The sequence below is a fragment of the Verticillium alfalfae genome, genomic scaffold, assembly GCF_000150825.1.
Source record: "Verticillium alfalfae VaMs.102 supercont1.6 genomic scaffold, whole genome shotgun sequence".
Taxonomy (NCBI): Eukaryota; Fungi; Ascomycota; class Sordariomycetes; order Glomerellales; family Plectosphaerellaceae; genus Verticillium; species Verticillium alfalfae.
Window position 1 is genome coordinate 1390797 of NW_003315033.1, and position 16347 is coordinate 1407143.

The window sequence follows — 16347 nt, forward strand, 5'->3', positions numbered from 1 at the left end:
TCAACGGGTGCAGCGGACTCGGCAACACGGGGCTCGGACGCGGCAGGGGCAGAAACTACGGGGGCAGCGGCCTCAGTCTCAACGGGAGCGGCAGCCTCGGTCTCGGCAGCGGAGGAGACGGGGGCGGCCGCGGCGGAGGAGGCAGGGGTCTCGGGCACGGGCTCGGCGGGGGAGCTTGCACCGCCGAGACTGATACAGGCGAACGAGATGTCGCTCGTGGTCGAGGCGGGCAGGGCGCGGGTGACGGCGTCGAGGCGCCACTCCATGTTGACATAGGGCCAGCAGATCCTGCCGTCCGACATGGTGACCAGGTCGCCGGAGACGGTGGTGTCGAGGGACTCGATGGGGCTGCCGACCTTCTCGCCGGCCTTGTTGACGAGCTGGTAGTGGGTGCCGGTGAACTTGCCGCGGCAGCCCATGGCCTCAAAGTCGCAGATGGGGCTGGCGATTTCCTCCCAAGTGACGAGGGCCTGCGAGGCGTCAAAGGCGGCGACGTGGGCATTGGAGCAGTCGGCGGTGCCCTCGGTGACCCAGTTGATCTGCTTGTCACCATCGGCGGCGCCGACAACAGACGTAGCCTGCTCACCGACGATGGTCGACTTGTCGGAAAAGAGGGCGATGGCAACGTTGCGGTTGCTGGTGCGGTTCGCCGACTTGGTGTAGCCAGCGCCCATCCAGTCGTTGGTCGTCAGGTCGATGGCGCCGCGCGAGACCCAGGAGAAGATGTACTCGCTGGCAGAGCCGAAACGGGCGAGACCGCTGTAGCTACCACTGGTTCCGCCCATGGGCTCGTTGCTGCCACCGTTGATGACCTTCTCGTTGGAGACCTTGACGCCGTTGTTGCCCATGCCCTGCGTCTTGGTGTTGAGCCAGATGGCGCCCTGGTCCTCGGCACAGATGGACGCGTAGGGAGGGGCATCGGCAGCCTCAAAGGCAATGCCGGTGTTGTGGCTGCAGCCCCACGAGGACGAAGCGCCGGGGATGTTCTCGAGAGTGCCATCAGGCTTGACGTAGCGGATGGCATCGCCAAAGTGACCCTCGGCCCAGCCGCTGTAGGCAGTCACGACAAAGTAAGCGGCGTAGTAGCCAGCCTCAGCGGAGAAGACAAGGTCACCGTTGAGATCGGGCGAGGCGACAAGGCCGTTCTCAGCATCAACACCGGGGCCTCCGAGGAAGGTCTTCCAGGATTGCGTGCCAGCAGCGTTGTAACGGTAAAGAACAGGAACGGGGGTGTTGCCGGCAGGGGCGTTAGAGGTGCCGGAGGGAAGAGCCTCGTTGGTCAACAGGGCGAAACCATCGTCGTGGGCGACGAGACCACCGGCCTCTTTGGCGCCCTTGATAGTGACGGAGGTGCCCGTGGCAGCAAAAGTAGTGGGGTTGATGGGCTGGACGTGCACGTCCGTCTCACTGGCATCGAGATAAGCGAGGTAGGCCGTCTTGCCATCGGGCGAGAGAGCGAAGGGAGTTCGACGGTGGTGAGGGTAGCCAGTCCAGTAGGCCTCCTTGACGGGGTTGTAAGAGTGGGCGAGAGTCGCCGAGTCAACGTGCTTCTCGAGCGACGATGTCGTCAGCTGCGCAAGCGACAGCGAAACGTTGAGAAGAAACGAAAGTGTGAGCCTCATCCTGACGGGCTTTGAAAAGAGTGTGTACGAAGAAAATGAATGACTGAATGAATGACGACAAGTCGGTTTGGAAAGGAACGTGGTTCGAAAGAGAGACGGCTAGACGCTGAGGAAGAAAAGCCAACAACCACGATGGCGTTCAACACTCAGTATACATAGATCCTGCCCTGCACCACACTTCCAGGGGGCAATCAGTCGGATTCGGCAGCAGAAGCCGCCAACTGTCGACGATGACATGAGAGATTGCCCTCCCCGGCCGTTGGCATCTATTCGACTCAGGGGCGCGTCGTTTCAGCGGCCACAAACGAAAGTGGAGGAGCGGTCGCCATCTATCTTGGCCCCAGCGTCTGAGTTGGGCGGAGTTGGGCCCAGCCCTGTCCCTGCAGGTTGACTACCTCAGGTAGCAGAAGGTGCTTGTAAGGCTGTCATCTCATCTTGCCATGGCACGCAGCCGTTCCGGGAAGTGACTCGTGCGTATTTGCATCTAAAGACTGGTGTTTTCGTCCAAGTCAAGTTCCCAGGATGCTTCTCTGGGAAATTCAATGCGACGGAGCGCCAACTTTTCGGAAAACCAGATTATCACTCGAGTATCGGCCCAGCGATCATCAAGACCAAACGACGAGGCCCAGTGGTTGACCAATCTCCTGGGCGTTCGGGGCGTGCTAGGTTTCAGACCCCTGAGTATTTCCCAGGATCACTGTTCTTGAAGATCCGGGGTAGCCAGCGCCGCAGCAATGTAAATTTCCGCCTCAGGGCCTGGAACTTCTTCGTCAGCAATTGCTGTGCGGCTGTCGTCTCGAATTGAGGCTTTAGTCAGACATGTCGGCAATCTCTTTATATGAAGAGACTGGTGGTCTCGTGTCTGGCTGGAAGTACGCCGGGTTCAAGGATAGGTAGAATCGATCGATGCAGGCAACTCAGTCTACGCAAGTACCCGAACATGATACCATTAGCGAGCTGGGAGAACCATGCTTTTGGTGTTATTCCTATCTTGCTGCAATGCATGGCCTTCAGATCAAAACTCCCACTTTGCAAATGAGATGGCGCTTGGAGTTTTTTGTTCAACAGTCGGCCGCCTGTCCTTTTTCCAACGACTCATGTGCAACGGAGCAGAGGTACTGCGCACCGCACTTTCGAGAAGGGGGAGGGGGCTGCAGGCAACATGAGCTGCAGGTAAATGCCAAACATTTGCTTCTCAATTGAGCCTACCTTGCCTGGTTCTTCAACACCATGCTTGCGACAAAAGGGTTCGCCATCAGAAGTGCTGGTGATGCCAGTATCAGCAACAGGAAGCCGGCCCTTTACAGAGGAGGTAAGATTCGGTATGCCGCTCGATTTTGGGCAGTGTCCTAGGGTTCTTAGAGTTGCAGCTCTCGATGCAAGGGCCATGACTCAAAGTACAGTTTAGGCACCTTAGATAAAGGAAGCGGAATCACGGCGGCCAAGATGTTTGAGGAATCGACATTGCGCCTCGCACAAAGGAAGGGAATGCCCCATTCAATCGGCACGTTGGCGAGATCCTCACATACGTTTGATCATCGATCCCACTGTGTCGCCGAGACCGCACTGAGCACACTTGGCTCGTCGATTAGCCTTTTCTGGAGCGAACCCCATCCAGCATCGCATTTCTGGCACCACTATGAACAACAGCGCTCGCATACTACGTCGCCGCAGAAGCAGGCTGGCTACCTAACCTAGGTACCTATCTCACCGCACTGGTGCCCACCCATACGGCACCTAGACTTACCAGAGAACACGTTCATGTCGCTGAACACGGTATGTGGCAACTACGGACGTTCGTCCACGAGCCTTCGAGCCCGCCAGCAACACATGAATGCCCTCGGCCACCGGTTCCCGAGTACGAATGCGACACATGTGACCGTCATTTCGACAGCTCGAAGGATGCGGCCCAGCACATGGACACACAGGGCCACTGGGGGGACGAGTGCGTTCGCTCCACGGAAATGTCCTGTGAATTCTGTTTCGACTTCTTCGGCGATATTGAACAACACAAGGTGGACTACCACTGCTACTGTCGCTCATGTGACCGACCGGGCCTACAACAACCTCATCAACGCATGGGAGACTGACCTCTGCCACCAAGTCTTCAACCTGCGATCCTCACTGAACCAGCATCTGAACTCTCCAGCCCCCCAGCAGGCGCTGTATCACTGTCCAAAGCATGAGATGCCGCAGGAAGTTTGCAATGCCGGAGCACTGTTCAACCGCCTAGAGAGCGAGACATGTGGCGCGATGCGCTTTGATGACGTTGAACGACATGCGCAGGCCATGCTGAATCCCGATCGGCTTCTCAACTATTCTCAGCGTCGCAAGGTTCCTCGTAAGATTTGAGTTGTATATCAACGTGTGCTTCTGCTGGATTGCTCAATTTGAGTGCGAGGTCCTGGTCCGCTGCTATCACGCCTCAAGCATCCTGTCAGCACGAAGGTTGTACGTTCTGACATCTTGGCTTGGCGCAAGCCTTCGGTGTGCAGAACGACTTTTGGAGGTGACCAACCTTTGTGTGATCGAATGTACAGAAATCACTACGCTCGCCTAGAAATTAAGATGTATCGCGTCAGCTTTCCTGCAAGTCATTCCTAGCTCACAAGCCAATTATTTGTTCAATTTCCCGTGTTATGCAAGCTACACAGCATACATGCCATTCGAGATCACCTGCAGCGACCTTTGCATACACTGCATATCGGCAAACTTCAATTTACTTATCATCATTGAATGAAATTCATTCTATCCGATGGATGAGCCCAGGTCCTTCGCTGCTCTAGCTAGACAGGCCACCCTTGCGACCGGCCTCCTTGGCCTTCTCGCTGCCCTTTTCGAAAGAGCCTGATGACGCCTTGCCACCCTCAGAGGCAATCTCACGCTGACGTGACGTTAGCTTCACGGATTGTTACCCGAGATCTCTGGCCACATACCTGCTTATCAGCGTCCATGCTGGCGAAGCCACCCTTGTGACTGGTCTGGCTGCCTTGGTGACTGGCCTGGCCTCCCTTGGACGCAATTTCCTGAACCTCCTCCTTGGGACTTATCAGGTGTTAGGAACCGTACAAACGATCATAGTGTGCTTGACTGACCGGTTGGCAAAGTTTCCGGGGTTGCCGTTGTCGGCCATGATGATTGTGGATTGGTCGTCGATGTTATGACAGATTGGTCTGCTGATGTTTTGTTTTGCTTAAACCCTGCGATATTGTTGACTACAAAGTCTGAATTAATCCGGGCAAAATACATGAACGATCGTAATACATCTCTTTTATAAACTGTTGAGATGTCAATGATCAACTCTGACGTCCTCAAATTGACGCAGGACACAAAATCATGATATGACGTTGCCGTGAGAGATCATTCGAGCAACCGTGTTGTCATCATATGCGCACACAGCACCACTCTGGCAGTTAATTAGATGGAGCTCCCATACGGCATATTGAGCCCAGCTGCAGATCATGTCATATCCCCATGATTTCTTATGCCATGCTGATCCACTGACGTAGACTTCACGGCATGGAGCTGGAGCCACAAGCCCTCTCCATTTATGCGGGGGGGGGGGGGGTTTCGACTGGTCATCATTTGGGCCTCTACCACTTTCAACTGGACGGTGAGCTGCCGATCTTACAGAGCCAGATTCTAGTCACCCAAACGAAGATGATGCGCTAGACCCCCGTGATTCTGGATTGCAGAATCGCACAATCGAAATCGGTGGATGAAGAGCATTGCAAAAGAGACACGAAGTTCCGTGAGATCCGACAGAGAAGTAACACCAAACCTGGATCCGCTCCTCTGTCACCGTACAGAACTTCGCTTGAATACGTGATCGACCGATGGCTCTGAGATTTCCCAGCCAGACGCCCCGTTTGCTATCAGATTTGAACACGAAATCGGGTGTGTTAGTCACTGATCAGAGTGAAAACGCAGGGAGGCTGGCTGCTGATCATGCCTGCAAATAGCCATGATCGAGAGATTGGCGATTTTCACAGCAGCAAAACAAAAGTCCTGCGTTCCTTTCCTTGCTTTTACTAGGGACTTAGGTTTCTCATGCTCTTTGTTCAAAAGTACAGGGGCTGAGACTGCTGCGTACTAGCCGGCGACCATGTTGTCTCTGCTATAGCACAATCCGTGACAGGTCTGTTCGAAAAAGTGGCGGCCATGGCTTGCAAGAATCCTCAGTCTCGCATTAGCTAGAGCCACGGGGCGCCCGTGATGTGCAGAAGCCCAGGAAGCGGTCTAGAAGCTTCAGCCAGCGAGTCTGGATGCAGCACAGCAGTGGTCCCCCCAACTCAGACATTCATGGTGCCCTTTCGGAACAGTTCCCGGGGCCGTCAGAGAACCCGCTTTCCCTGCATCCTTGTGGCCCCTACTGTTGATGGGTTGCATCACGGAGCTGTCAGGCAGACTTACTGCCCAGATGCAGATGGGGCAGGGAGTGATGCTTGGTTTACGACACGGCCTTGTGAGACAATCGAAATAACAGTTTAGTTCAATAGCCTAACACCCCTACCAAATTCACGAGACTAATTAGTCCGGGATCCTTCGCAAGGCCTTTCGAGAAATAGCTTAGCTCACATGTTTGCGACTGGCAGCCCGGAGAAAATGCCCCCAGTACCTCACTTTAAGGGAGGGTGGGACCTACTCCCCCCCTTGTGCTGTGGACGCGGCCAAGTGTTGCTCGAAGTCAATTCGTGCTGAACAGGCCGGCACTCTGTCCGCCTCCGATGATTGTACTTCTTCCGAAATGAAAACCTCTGCCAATGCCTACACCTTTCCAGGAGGTGGGCCGCTTACTGGATAATTATGGGACAGAGTGACGCTTAGCCGGATAATGTGTGTTATGACGCAAGCTTTGTATTCACGCGTTTGCTTCCTATCGTTGCATGGCCTTCCCATCCCCCCTTTTTGCTGATAAATCAGCCGTGTTCATTTGACCTTCCGATCGTGATATGCCGTTTGCCCGTTGGATCAAAGAGCGTCTTTCCCCGTAACGCCTTGAAGTTGCTCTCGTCTATGGCCGTTGTGTGTGATTTGCGCTGAAAAGTAACAGTATGCCAGGAACTCCAATGATTACTCTACTAGATACCCAACTCTTCTCCCTTGCAAAGTCATTTGCGGGTGCGCCCTCTTGGTATCGTGATATTCCCTCTCGTGCCCGCTCAGAATGCATCATGAGAAAACTCTGCGACAAACTCATTCGTTACCGGCCGCAGGGGGCCTGGCTTCTCCCGACTCATGCCCGCCGTCGATGCCTCCTGGTCCTGCTTGAGCCACATGGATATGGCGGGGTCGTTGCAACCCACGTGCTTGAGTAGCGCGTTGTGGACGTCGTGAACCTGATTCAGTACCTGCGTGTACTCTTGCCGCAGCGTGGCGTGCTGCGCTTCGACGCGAGACACAGTTGCCTGCAGGTCAGCGATGGCGCTCTTTTGTTTGCTCCAGCTCCGGGCCGAGGCGATGCGATGGCGTTCGCGGGCGTCGGCGCATTCGATGGGTGCCGCATCCGCCGTGACTGTGCTACAATCCGGCATGCTCTGCCGGCGTCCAGACTCGTCCACCGGTTCGAAGAAGGAAACGGGAGGCGGAGGCTTCATGGAGGGGGAGAATGGCAAGCCGCCCACGCTCGGGGTTGCCGAAGTCATGGAGGGTGCCGATGACTGTGTCGTTCCGGAGGAGGCTGTCGTCGAGCTTGAGTTCGTTCGCGAGTTAACGGGGCTAGCAGGCCGGGTGGTCAGGTTTGGAGGAAACGAAGAGGTGCTGGGATTTGTTACTGGTGTGAATCCCGGGCCCTGCGTCCACTCCATTCCGTCCAGGGGACCATGCATCGGGGCGCCGCTGAAGTCTGGGCCTTTCTCCCACGACGGGTGATAAACGCCTCCAACGTGATACGCACCTTTGCCTTGCTGTTGCTGTTGCTGCAAAGGTACGTGACCTACCATACCCGGTGACGGTCCCATCCAAGGCTGCGAGGACAGCTGGCTGCTAGCAGCCTCTTTGTTCCAGTCGTTGTTCTGCATTCGAAAGGGCAATGGCGGGCGCAGAGCCACCTGGATAACTGCCATGCATTTGTGATGTTGCAGGGAGACGGCTCTGAGTCGTTCCCACTGTGGGCGAAATGATCGAGCTGACCAGCGAATGCGTGCCGTCGTGGCAGGCGCTTGGAACGCGCCAGTCTCCATGCCGGAAGTCACACTCGTGTCAGGCCTCATGGATGGACCAGTCGTAGTCCAAGACATCTGAGGGGTCGTCGAGACCATCGCGCGCGTTGTCGAACTAGAGGTGAACCCCTGTAACGGGCTTCCAGACGACGCCCTCATGTCGTCAAAGTTGTTCCAGCTACTGACGTCGGAATGCCTCCTCTCCTCCTGCTTGATCGGCATGTCCGTCTGTTGCTGGCCTAGCTCGCTGTCGTTCAGGACCGCGGCCGCACGGCTTCTCTCCTGGAGCATGTGCAAGGCAGCGTCTCTGCGCAGGGGATCCTGCAGCGCTTCAAGCAGCGCGTCCTGCTCGCGCTGCCGTTGCTTGAGTACCTCAATCTCGTCTCTGAGGCTGCGTTTGCTGCGGTGGATCCGAGCCTGGTACTCGCATTCAAGTCCCCGCGACGAGCATCGTGCACATGGTGTCTGTCCATCACACTGGAAAGAGCCAGCCCTGTCAGTTTCCCACCTCTCCATCGCTCAGTGACATACGAGAATTGGTCATGCTCCAGCTAGTTGACTGACCTTTGATCGACCTTTTCGGCATGGTTCGCAAGCCTCTCGAGTGCAGACGCGCGGCTTTCGGTTTGTTGAAGGAGAAGACATTGCCCCGTGGGCTTTCACAAACTGCCCCGTGAAAGCCAGAAAGAGAAAGACACAGGGAAAGGGAGAGAGACGAAAGGGGGTACCAATTCAACAATAGATGCGACGGTCGAGGATGGCTTTTGGACGTTGGGGGCGCTTCGTCACGAGTTCAGGCCGATGTCTGCGTCTATATGTGCCTGCGAAGAACCGTGAAAGACGCCGTGACTTTGAGAGCTTCGAAAATTATGTTGAAAGTGGCACAACAATGAGTACTCTCTAAGTTGCCTATAACAGGTGACAGTGGTCGAGGGGGGCGAAATGCAAGTCAGGGGATCGGCGACCTAGATTCCCAGGGGCCGTGGCGGGCGTCGATCTAGACTGAAGCGACCAGGCAGGGCAAATCTCGATGTAGGAAGAAATGGGAAAGAGGGGAGAGGTGCGCAAAGACGTCCATGGGAATTCAGACAACTACTACAATCCATTGGGGATGCCAGGGGCGCAAGGAGAGAAGGGCCTTTTGGGGGGCGAATTGGTCGTGATACAAAGCGGTCTAGGCTGCGGATATGACCAACGCCCCGAGTGGCAGGAGGGAGGGATAGAGGCAAAGGAAAAAAAATAGAGTAGGAATAGTTCAAATGACTGGAGCGTGACGTGACCTGCGTGATGGCATGGGTTGTATGAGTCCACCTATCTATCCTCTTGGACATCTGGCGACAGGCAACCCCGGAAGCATGTGCCGTACCGCGGCCTCGGGCAGCCATACCACGCTGAAGGGTTAAAAATGTGGGAAGATCACTGAGCTGTCGATGCGGGGGGACCACGGAAACGTGGAACTCGCGGGCTATCGAGACGACCTCTGACAGAGACAGATGAAGAGGCAGGATTTCTCTGGACGTGGATCCATACCGGCGGAGCAAAAGGTCCGCACTATTCGCCAAGGTGCGTGCAAACGGCCGCTTTCCACACTTTTTCCCCTCTCCAAATATCCGCCACCGCTTTGTCCGTCAGGTTGTGCGTCAGGGGATGCACTTTGCGGGCGGGATCTATCGTCTTGTGTGGCTTGGCCAGGGGTTGGGCATTGCTAGTCGCCACATCGTTCAAGAAGGCTTGCGATGTTTATTGGGCATCATTGTCAAGTGAGGATTGCGACAGGTGAAGAGACAGCATTTCCAGCAGGCGTCAACCTAGAGAGAGAGGTACGTGCACGTGCAACAGGCTCTCGACGATCGGATCTAGGCCTGGCGTGTCTTGTTGTCTGCCCCCTGACGGACACCCACTTCAGCCCCAGCCTTGTAAGTCAATGACCCAACGTGGCTGCTGGCGGGCCCTAGCTAGGAGGGGGGGAGGAATGAACTAGGGAGGTCTTAGCCTCATGAATGATTCTCAAAAGAAACGCCAGGGTGGAGAACAAGGAGAAAACAAACCCCACGCTCGTGAGATAGAGCTCAGAAAATGCCGTCATCAACAGCACAGGACCGCTCAAACAGCACAAGGCTCGTCAATTGAGCCTAGCGGGTGCCCTCAGGGAGCCACTTGAGCTGTTTCCTCTCGGCTGGCTGGCTGGATGGCTGAGCACGGCAGCCAAGCTTGATGATTGTTTCGGCCTTCATGTTGAACACCCAGAGCTGCGGCTCTCGCAGAATTGAGATGGCATAATCGGCTGTTTGCGCGACGTTGGCTGGAAGAACTGGAGCAAAACGGCATTGACAGGCATGAGCAGCCGCTCATATCACAACCTGATGATTGAATTGGAGCTCTCATAGCCCTGTCACTTTTGGTCATCCACCCGACATTTGCATGACGACGCGCGACGCAATGGGCGCGTGCAGTGGCACCCTGCCGAAATGCGACAACTGATCAAAACGCTAGCAGGAGGGAAAAATCAACACGTCGGGTGACACATCTAAACGGCTACCAGATCATCCTTTCATGGATGGTCCGGCCGATCAGCGCAGGTAGGGTCTTGACACCAAGGCAGTGGGATTCTAGCAGTGAGTCTCACCACCCCCATCAAATAGGCACACCGACATGGACACCTTGTGTACATAAACAAGCTGCCAGTGACAGACGATTTATGGGGTACGCTTATGCGGCAACGATCAGCTATCCCCCTTTATTCCCGCCTGCCAAGCGGTCACGAGGGATGTATTGATTGGAGAAGGCAACTGAAGGTCCACCAACGCATCCTCCAATATGGGCAAACTCCTGGTCGCTTTACCGATATTGTTTACACTCAATGGGTCTGATTCGACGTGCTTGAGCCGCCTTCTAGCAGCATGTGTTGTCAATTGATATGGCCTGCCAGCCATGCACCATTCGGAAGACATTGAATTAGATTGCAGTGACAAGTTGCCTCGAGGGCGTTGGAAAGACAACTTGATTGCGATTCTCTGTGGGTTCTCTCTCTACTCAAAACTTCCGCTCGGGTGTCCCACAGAGCACAGGCTTGTAAACATCTTTCTGTTGTCAATAACCGGGCACCGGCAGTCCGTATTGCGAATGCCCAGCGCTTTCCGTGGCATGCTTCGGAGGTACCTCCACAAAGTGGAGATCCGTTGCCAACACCGTAGCCTTGACCTCGAATGTCGAGGCTATCCAGGGGATCACTCCCGAGAATCGCGGAGCGAGCCCACAGTTGCCAACTCTCGGCGATGCCCTGCGAGATACGAATCCCCAGTGCCCGGATTTTTGCACGCTGAACCGGACTTCTCCCAACGCCAGAAACCCAGTTGACCGTCGATGGATCTCGATGACATGCGTCAGCGCTGCAACTTAACTGGTTACCGAGCTTTAGGCCTCGCAGTCAGAATAGGCTGAACCAAGCCCCAGGTCCGCAGCAATGACACCCAGCTAGTAAAGACATGAGTCGTCAACTCATGCTTCGAGTTCTTCACATGGTATCTTGGCGGAAGACACTTTTATCTAAGGGTGACATGACCAGGGCCATTTCACTCACCGCCAAAAATATGGAGTCAATCAAGATTCGTCAGATGCTACAAGTACATGTTATGGGCGCCCATAGTCCAACCCTCATATACATTTGCATATTCTGATACAATTTGGCGGAGGTTTCCGGGAGCTTCGTGACACCCTGACGTCTAGGTTTATGGATGCCACTGTGTGGCCCTATTCACCTACCGATGTATCGAGCCCCCACCTGGACAAGACGGCTATCAACCCTGACTTGACCTTGAAATACCGTGCAATGGAGAATATATAGTAACACGCGCAAGGCCATATCCATGTGTGCCTTGTTCAACGAGCTACTGATCCCCTAGAGTTTGCCGTTTCGACTTGGCTGCAGTCCTTTGAAAGGACGACAGACTTGGAACGCATTGTTGTATATCCCTGCGGCCTGGAAGACTTTAAGAATGCTTCCGCGGTGCTTAACCTGAGAATGTCCACAGGTGTTCTGTTACTATGTTCTCCACGTTGCACCACGCCCTAGCCTCCACCGGCCTGTAGCATATGTTTCAAAGAGCTTGCGCAAAGAGCTTGCGATAATATTATGGGACTAATGAGGCTACATGTTTTCAGAAGACCAAAGCCACTGATAGGCCATCTTGTACGATAATGCTGCTATGGAAGTTTCGCTTATACGAAAACAATACCGGCAAACTTGCACGCATCGGAAACGTCATAGCACTTGAGAGACTATGGGCTACCAGATTGTCATTAAAGGGAGCCTTTGGTCCCCGAGAGATAATATCCGAAGGAAGCGGGAGTATAAAGATCTCTCGCAGCTTTCGGAGAGAGTTGCCGAGAGGGAGCTGTGAAAGTAGGCTTCCGAAGAGGGGCTCGTCCATAATAGTTGTTCTATGACATGATTCCTTTTATATCTTTTGGTTATGCGATTCTGGATTCCTACATGACCAGCAAGGTCATCTTGTTCGGCTCTTGCAGGCGAAAGGCTAAGTGCATGGCCTTCTCACTTGAAAAGGCTTTGGAATGGTTGGCCGAGACTCGCCGAGCGGGCAATGTGTAGCTTGGACTTGGATCTCTAAGGGAGGGTCATTTCGTTCATCTTGAATCTGAGCAGCAGTGCTATAGAACTGTCAGTGCGTGGTATAGAGCAGAGTGACGAGGTCTTCCATAAGGTCCGCAGGCAATTAGAATATAGGTAGGAGGTCGGGATACATCTGAATTCTGGCCCTCTGCAGTTTGAAGGGCCCTCCGCAGTCCTTATGCATACGTTTCTCGTAACCCTTAGCCCCTGACCGACCCCCCTGCTTACTAGCTCCGCAGGGCCACCTGACAAATACTCATCAAGTCACTTCAAAGATCCGACTCAAACGTCGTTCTCAAACAGTCCTTTCGTCAGGTCGATGTCTTCATACAAGCGTTGAAAGATGAGCTAGAGAGTGGTACTGAATGGAGGCATCACGGCTTTTTGCCTTTCTTGGCGACTTTGAGAAAGACTAACACTCCTGAAAAGTTTCGACTTGCGACGAGCCCAAGTAGTTCCACATACCTTAATGATCATGAGCTTGTTAGCGTGGGAATGAGGCGCTCTTCATTGGCTTGTTGGGACGGTAGATTCTTGTAGAATACATTGCTTGTAGCTCTTCTGCAAAGTCGAGTTGGTCTCCTTGAGTGACCTTGTCTTGGTAGATGATAAAGCCTGGGTTGCTCGTATGTTTCTTCAGAAATTGGCCAGCCATCGTGCCCAGGGCAAGTGAAACGTACCGAGGAGGTCAGCGGTTTCCCGACTCTGGGCTGCAGCACATTATAACCTTTACCAGACTTCTGCATGTTGACGCGAGGGACATCTCAGAAGATGTCAGTGTCACGCATTTTCCTTGCCCTGGGCTCTGCTTCTTACACTCCAGCTGCTCATGGGCAGTCCCAACGACCACGGAGACGGACGGCCTGTCTGTGCTTAAGGTTGAGGACACTGCTCCAAAGGATGAGAACATCGCTATTCTACACGATGGCAACTTGCTAGTCACCTCCGCTGGGTTAACTACCATCCAACACGTCTCTCGCTTTGCCTGATGCCACCTGTCGCCGTGGCTTTAGATTAGCAGGGCAAAGTGTCACCCTGGGCCAGGGCATTTTCGCCATTGTTCTCGTCTCCTTCGCCGGCGGAACGCCGCCAGGCCCTGTGAACATTATCGTCAATAGTACACTGCTAATAAAGACGACTCTACAGTGTCAAGAGCCGGAATCAAGGCCTGGGTTGCGGGAAACGGCAACAATTTGATCAAGGGAACTGACATCTTCAACAAAACGTCCACTATCACGCTCAATCCGATTCTCTTTCGTCCTCTATCTCTGTAGCTCTGGTCAGAACCTGCTTGGACGGGGATAATTTATAATTTATAATTTCTAGTGTATCCAACATTGTCGGATCGCCAAACGCCCGAGTTTCCAATACTGTTGGCTTGCAGTAAAACCTAGGTGGCGGTGTGCACAAGGAGGATGGCCATGAGGCATAGGAAAACCCTCCTTTCTCTTAAGTGGCTTTGCAGAGCCATGCAACAAGAGGGAGGGGAGGTGATCAGGGAGCTAAGGACTATGAGAACGTACACATAAGGACTACGGACGGCTCTCCGAGCCGCGAAGGGCCATAGTTCAAATATATATCATGATACTATACCCATTACCCATTGCCTGCGGACCACGTATGGAAGAACTTTCCACTTTGCCCTAAACCATGCATTGGCACTTCCAGTCACGCATTCACTTCAACCTGCTATCCCCATTGACGGGAAGACGCCCATGGTCGTCTCATTGTTCGAGATGCGGGACATTTCGCCATCTATGCTCGAGCTGCTGTGCTGGTAGTGAAATAGACCGGAAATTATTAGAGATATCATTCAGAATCGGTTGAGAAACTGTGACGAGTGGACACAATGCATCCATCCACAGAAGGCAGTCGCACTGTTCCCTGGGGTCTTCGGACAAATTCATACCAGTGCTCACGAGTACCATGGACTAATAAGTGCTGAACAACAGCGTGTACCGAGGCTTCACAACAGTATGGGAATAACACTTGATTTCAAATCATCCCAAGAAGATCGGCAGGTAGCAGTATGCTTGATATCGAATGCGGATAGCCGGTTGGACCTCAACCTGTGGGTTCGGTTGGTAAAACTCCGCATCCAACTCCGCAGGGCGCAATTGCCGCCTCGGGCTTTAAGCGCCAGACGAAACGCGTTAAGTAGAGGACAGCGAAACACGGCAAACCCCGTCACATCAACTGCGCAAACCATCGGGCGGCACACATCGCGGATACAATGACTGTCGAGACCAAGAAAATCCTCCTCACTGGGGCGACCGGCTTCATCGGTGGCAGCATCTTAACCCACCTTCTCGAATCACCAGAGCCGTCCCTCAAAGATGCACAGATCACCTGCCTGCTCCGCGGTGCTGATCGAGCGGAGAAGCTCTCATTGGCGTATGGAGATCGAGTCAAGCCAGTTGTGTATGAAGGCCTCGACGACCTCGAGACCACCACCGCTGCTGCTGCCGAGCACGACATCGTCATCAACACCACAGCCGGCCACCACACTCGGGCTGGAGTCGCGCTGGTCGAAGGTCTGGCTAAGCGGAAGGCGTTGACGGGTCGCAATGTCTGGATACTGCACACGTCGGGCACCTCGAACATTGGCGACAGGCCTATCACGAAGCCCAATGTTCCGGTCCGTGTCTTCGACGACCTCGTCGACGATACCTACAGCTACGAGAAGGCTCTGGAGGCAGAGCATGCCTATCCTCAGCGCACGGGAGAACTCAGCGTTGTCGATACAGGTCTGGCGCGAGGCGTCAAGACACTCGTCATCATGAGCCCCATCATCTACGGCAAAGGGAGAGGCATCTTCAACCAAACGAGCATCCAGACCTTCACCCACCGTACCGCCCTGAAGAGAAGACAGGTGGCTGTCGTCGAGGCGGGCAACAACATCTACGGCCACGTCCACATAGCCGACCTCGCAGATCTCTACAAACTCGCCCTGCTCGACATTCTCGACAGCCAGGGCCAGAATCTCCCAACGGGCCCAAGGGGCATCATCTTCAGCGCGCACGGCGAGCACACCATGATCCGGCAGGCCGAGCTGATCGCTGCTGCCGGCCATGAGCTCGGCGTGTTCCCAGACAAGCAAATCAAGCATCTTGGGCTGGAAGAGGCGGCGTGGGCCGTCCTCCCTCACATGAAAGCCTTCACGGAAGAACAAATCAAGCTTGCGGGCCCTCAGATCATCGAAGCGATCCTGGCGGCCAATGCCAGATCGATTCCGAGCGTTGCTCGCCGGCTGGGATGGAAGCCGTCCAGGGGCGAAGACGCCTGGGAGCAGTCCGTCAAGGATGATGTGAGGAGTGAGGCGGCTGCCTTGAGTCTCCTGTGAGAGTGTAGTCATAGCCCATAGTGCGCCGAAGAAAGTGACGCACTAATTGAGTTCAGCAGTGGCCGCGAATGAAAGGATGCGATGCGAATCGCCTTTTTTTTTTTTTTTTTTTTTTTTAAAGTGATTGTCACCAAGTGTTGAAGGAGTTGTTGTGTAGGTGGCGTGGGGAGTACCTGATCCAGGCGCCGCACCTCCCTAACTTCGGCCCCCAAAGCAAGACGGCGATTACTAAGACAACCCGCCAGGGCCCCTGAGCGTCGGGCAAGACCACCCCCTAACCTCGACCCTGCGCCAGGGGAGGCACAGGGGGAAAGGGCAAACGGCGAAGGGGCCAAGGGCCAAGGGCACCCTGAGGTCCTGGTGCCCCTGCCTCAGGACAGTCCCAAAAAGAGGCACCTCTGCATCTCTGCATGAGGTACCTCTACACACCCTATTCCATCGACATCGCATCATCGTACATCCTGACAGACGCCTCCGTGCATCCCTCAACTTGTCCCGGACCACTCTGCCGGCTGCAGTGCGCCCATATTTGGTTCTCCAATGACAAAGGCCGCCACCAGGCAGCCTGTCCGATGCTCCCACGATGTTTTC

General features: G+C 54.5%; 5 protein-coding genes across 5 annotated transcripts in view; 2 read left to right on the top strand and 3 right to left on the bottom strand.

The window, feature by feature from the left end:
• Window positions 1-1622, bottom strand: part of VDBG_05521 (conserved hypothetical protein) — a gene marked incomplete at both ends in the record, with an annotated part of 2081 nt that extends 459 nt beyond the window's left edge. Inside the window, one exon of the mRNA XM_003004362.1 lies at window positions 6-1622. Coding sequence (XP_003004408.1) covers window positions 6-1622 — 1617 coding nt within the window. The remainder of the gene's footprint in view (window positions 1-5) is intronic.
• A 1230-nt stretch (window positions 1623-2852) lies between these two features.
• On the top strand, window positions 2853-3974 carry VDBG_05522 (conserved hypothetical protein; the record flags this gene model as incomplete). Its single annotated transcript, XM_003004363.1, has 2 exons — window positions 2853-2934; window positions 3364-3974. The coding sequence occupies 2 exons, from the start codon at window positions 2853-2855 to the stop codon at window positions 3972-3974; spliced, it is 693 nt and encodes a 230-aa protein (XP_003004409.1).
• A 430-nt stretch (window positions 3975-4404) lies between these two features.
• On the bottom strand, window positions 4405-4755 carry VDBG_05523 (conidiation-specific protein; the record flags this gene model as incomplete). The annotated part of the gene is made up of 3 exons (XM_003004364.1): window positions 4405-4506; window positions 4559-4667; window positions 4718-4755. 3 exons carry the CDS (start codon window positions 4753-4755, stop codon window positions 4405-4407), a joined length of 249 nt encoding a protein of 82 aa, XP_003004410.1.
• A 2029-nt stretch (window positions 4756-6784) lies between these two features.
• Window positions 6785-8299, bottom strand: VDBG_05524 (predicted protein; the record flags this gene model as incomplete). The annotated part of the gene is made up of 1 exon (XM_003004365.1): window positions 6785-8299. One exon carries the CDS (start codon window positions 8297-8299, stop codon window positions 6785-6787), a length of 1515 nt encoding a protein of 504 aa, XP_003004411.1.
• A 6347-nt stretch (window positions 8300-14646) lies between these two features.
• Window positions 14647-15756, top strand: VDBG_05525 (NAD dependent epimerase/dehydratase family protein; the record flags this gene model as incomplete). Its single annotated transcript, XM_003004366.1, has 1 exon — window positions 14647-15756. The coding sequence occupies one exon, from the start codon at window positions 14647-14649 to the stop codon at window positions 15754-15756; it is 1110 nt and encodes a 369-aa protein (XP_003004412.1).
• Between the last annotated feature and the right edge of the window lie 591 nt (window positions 15757-16347).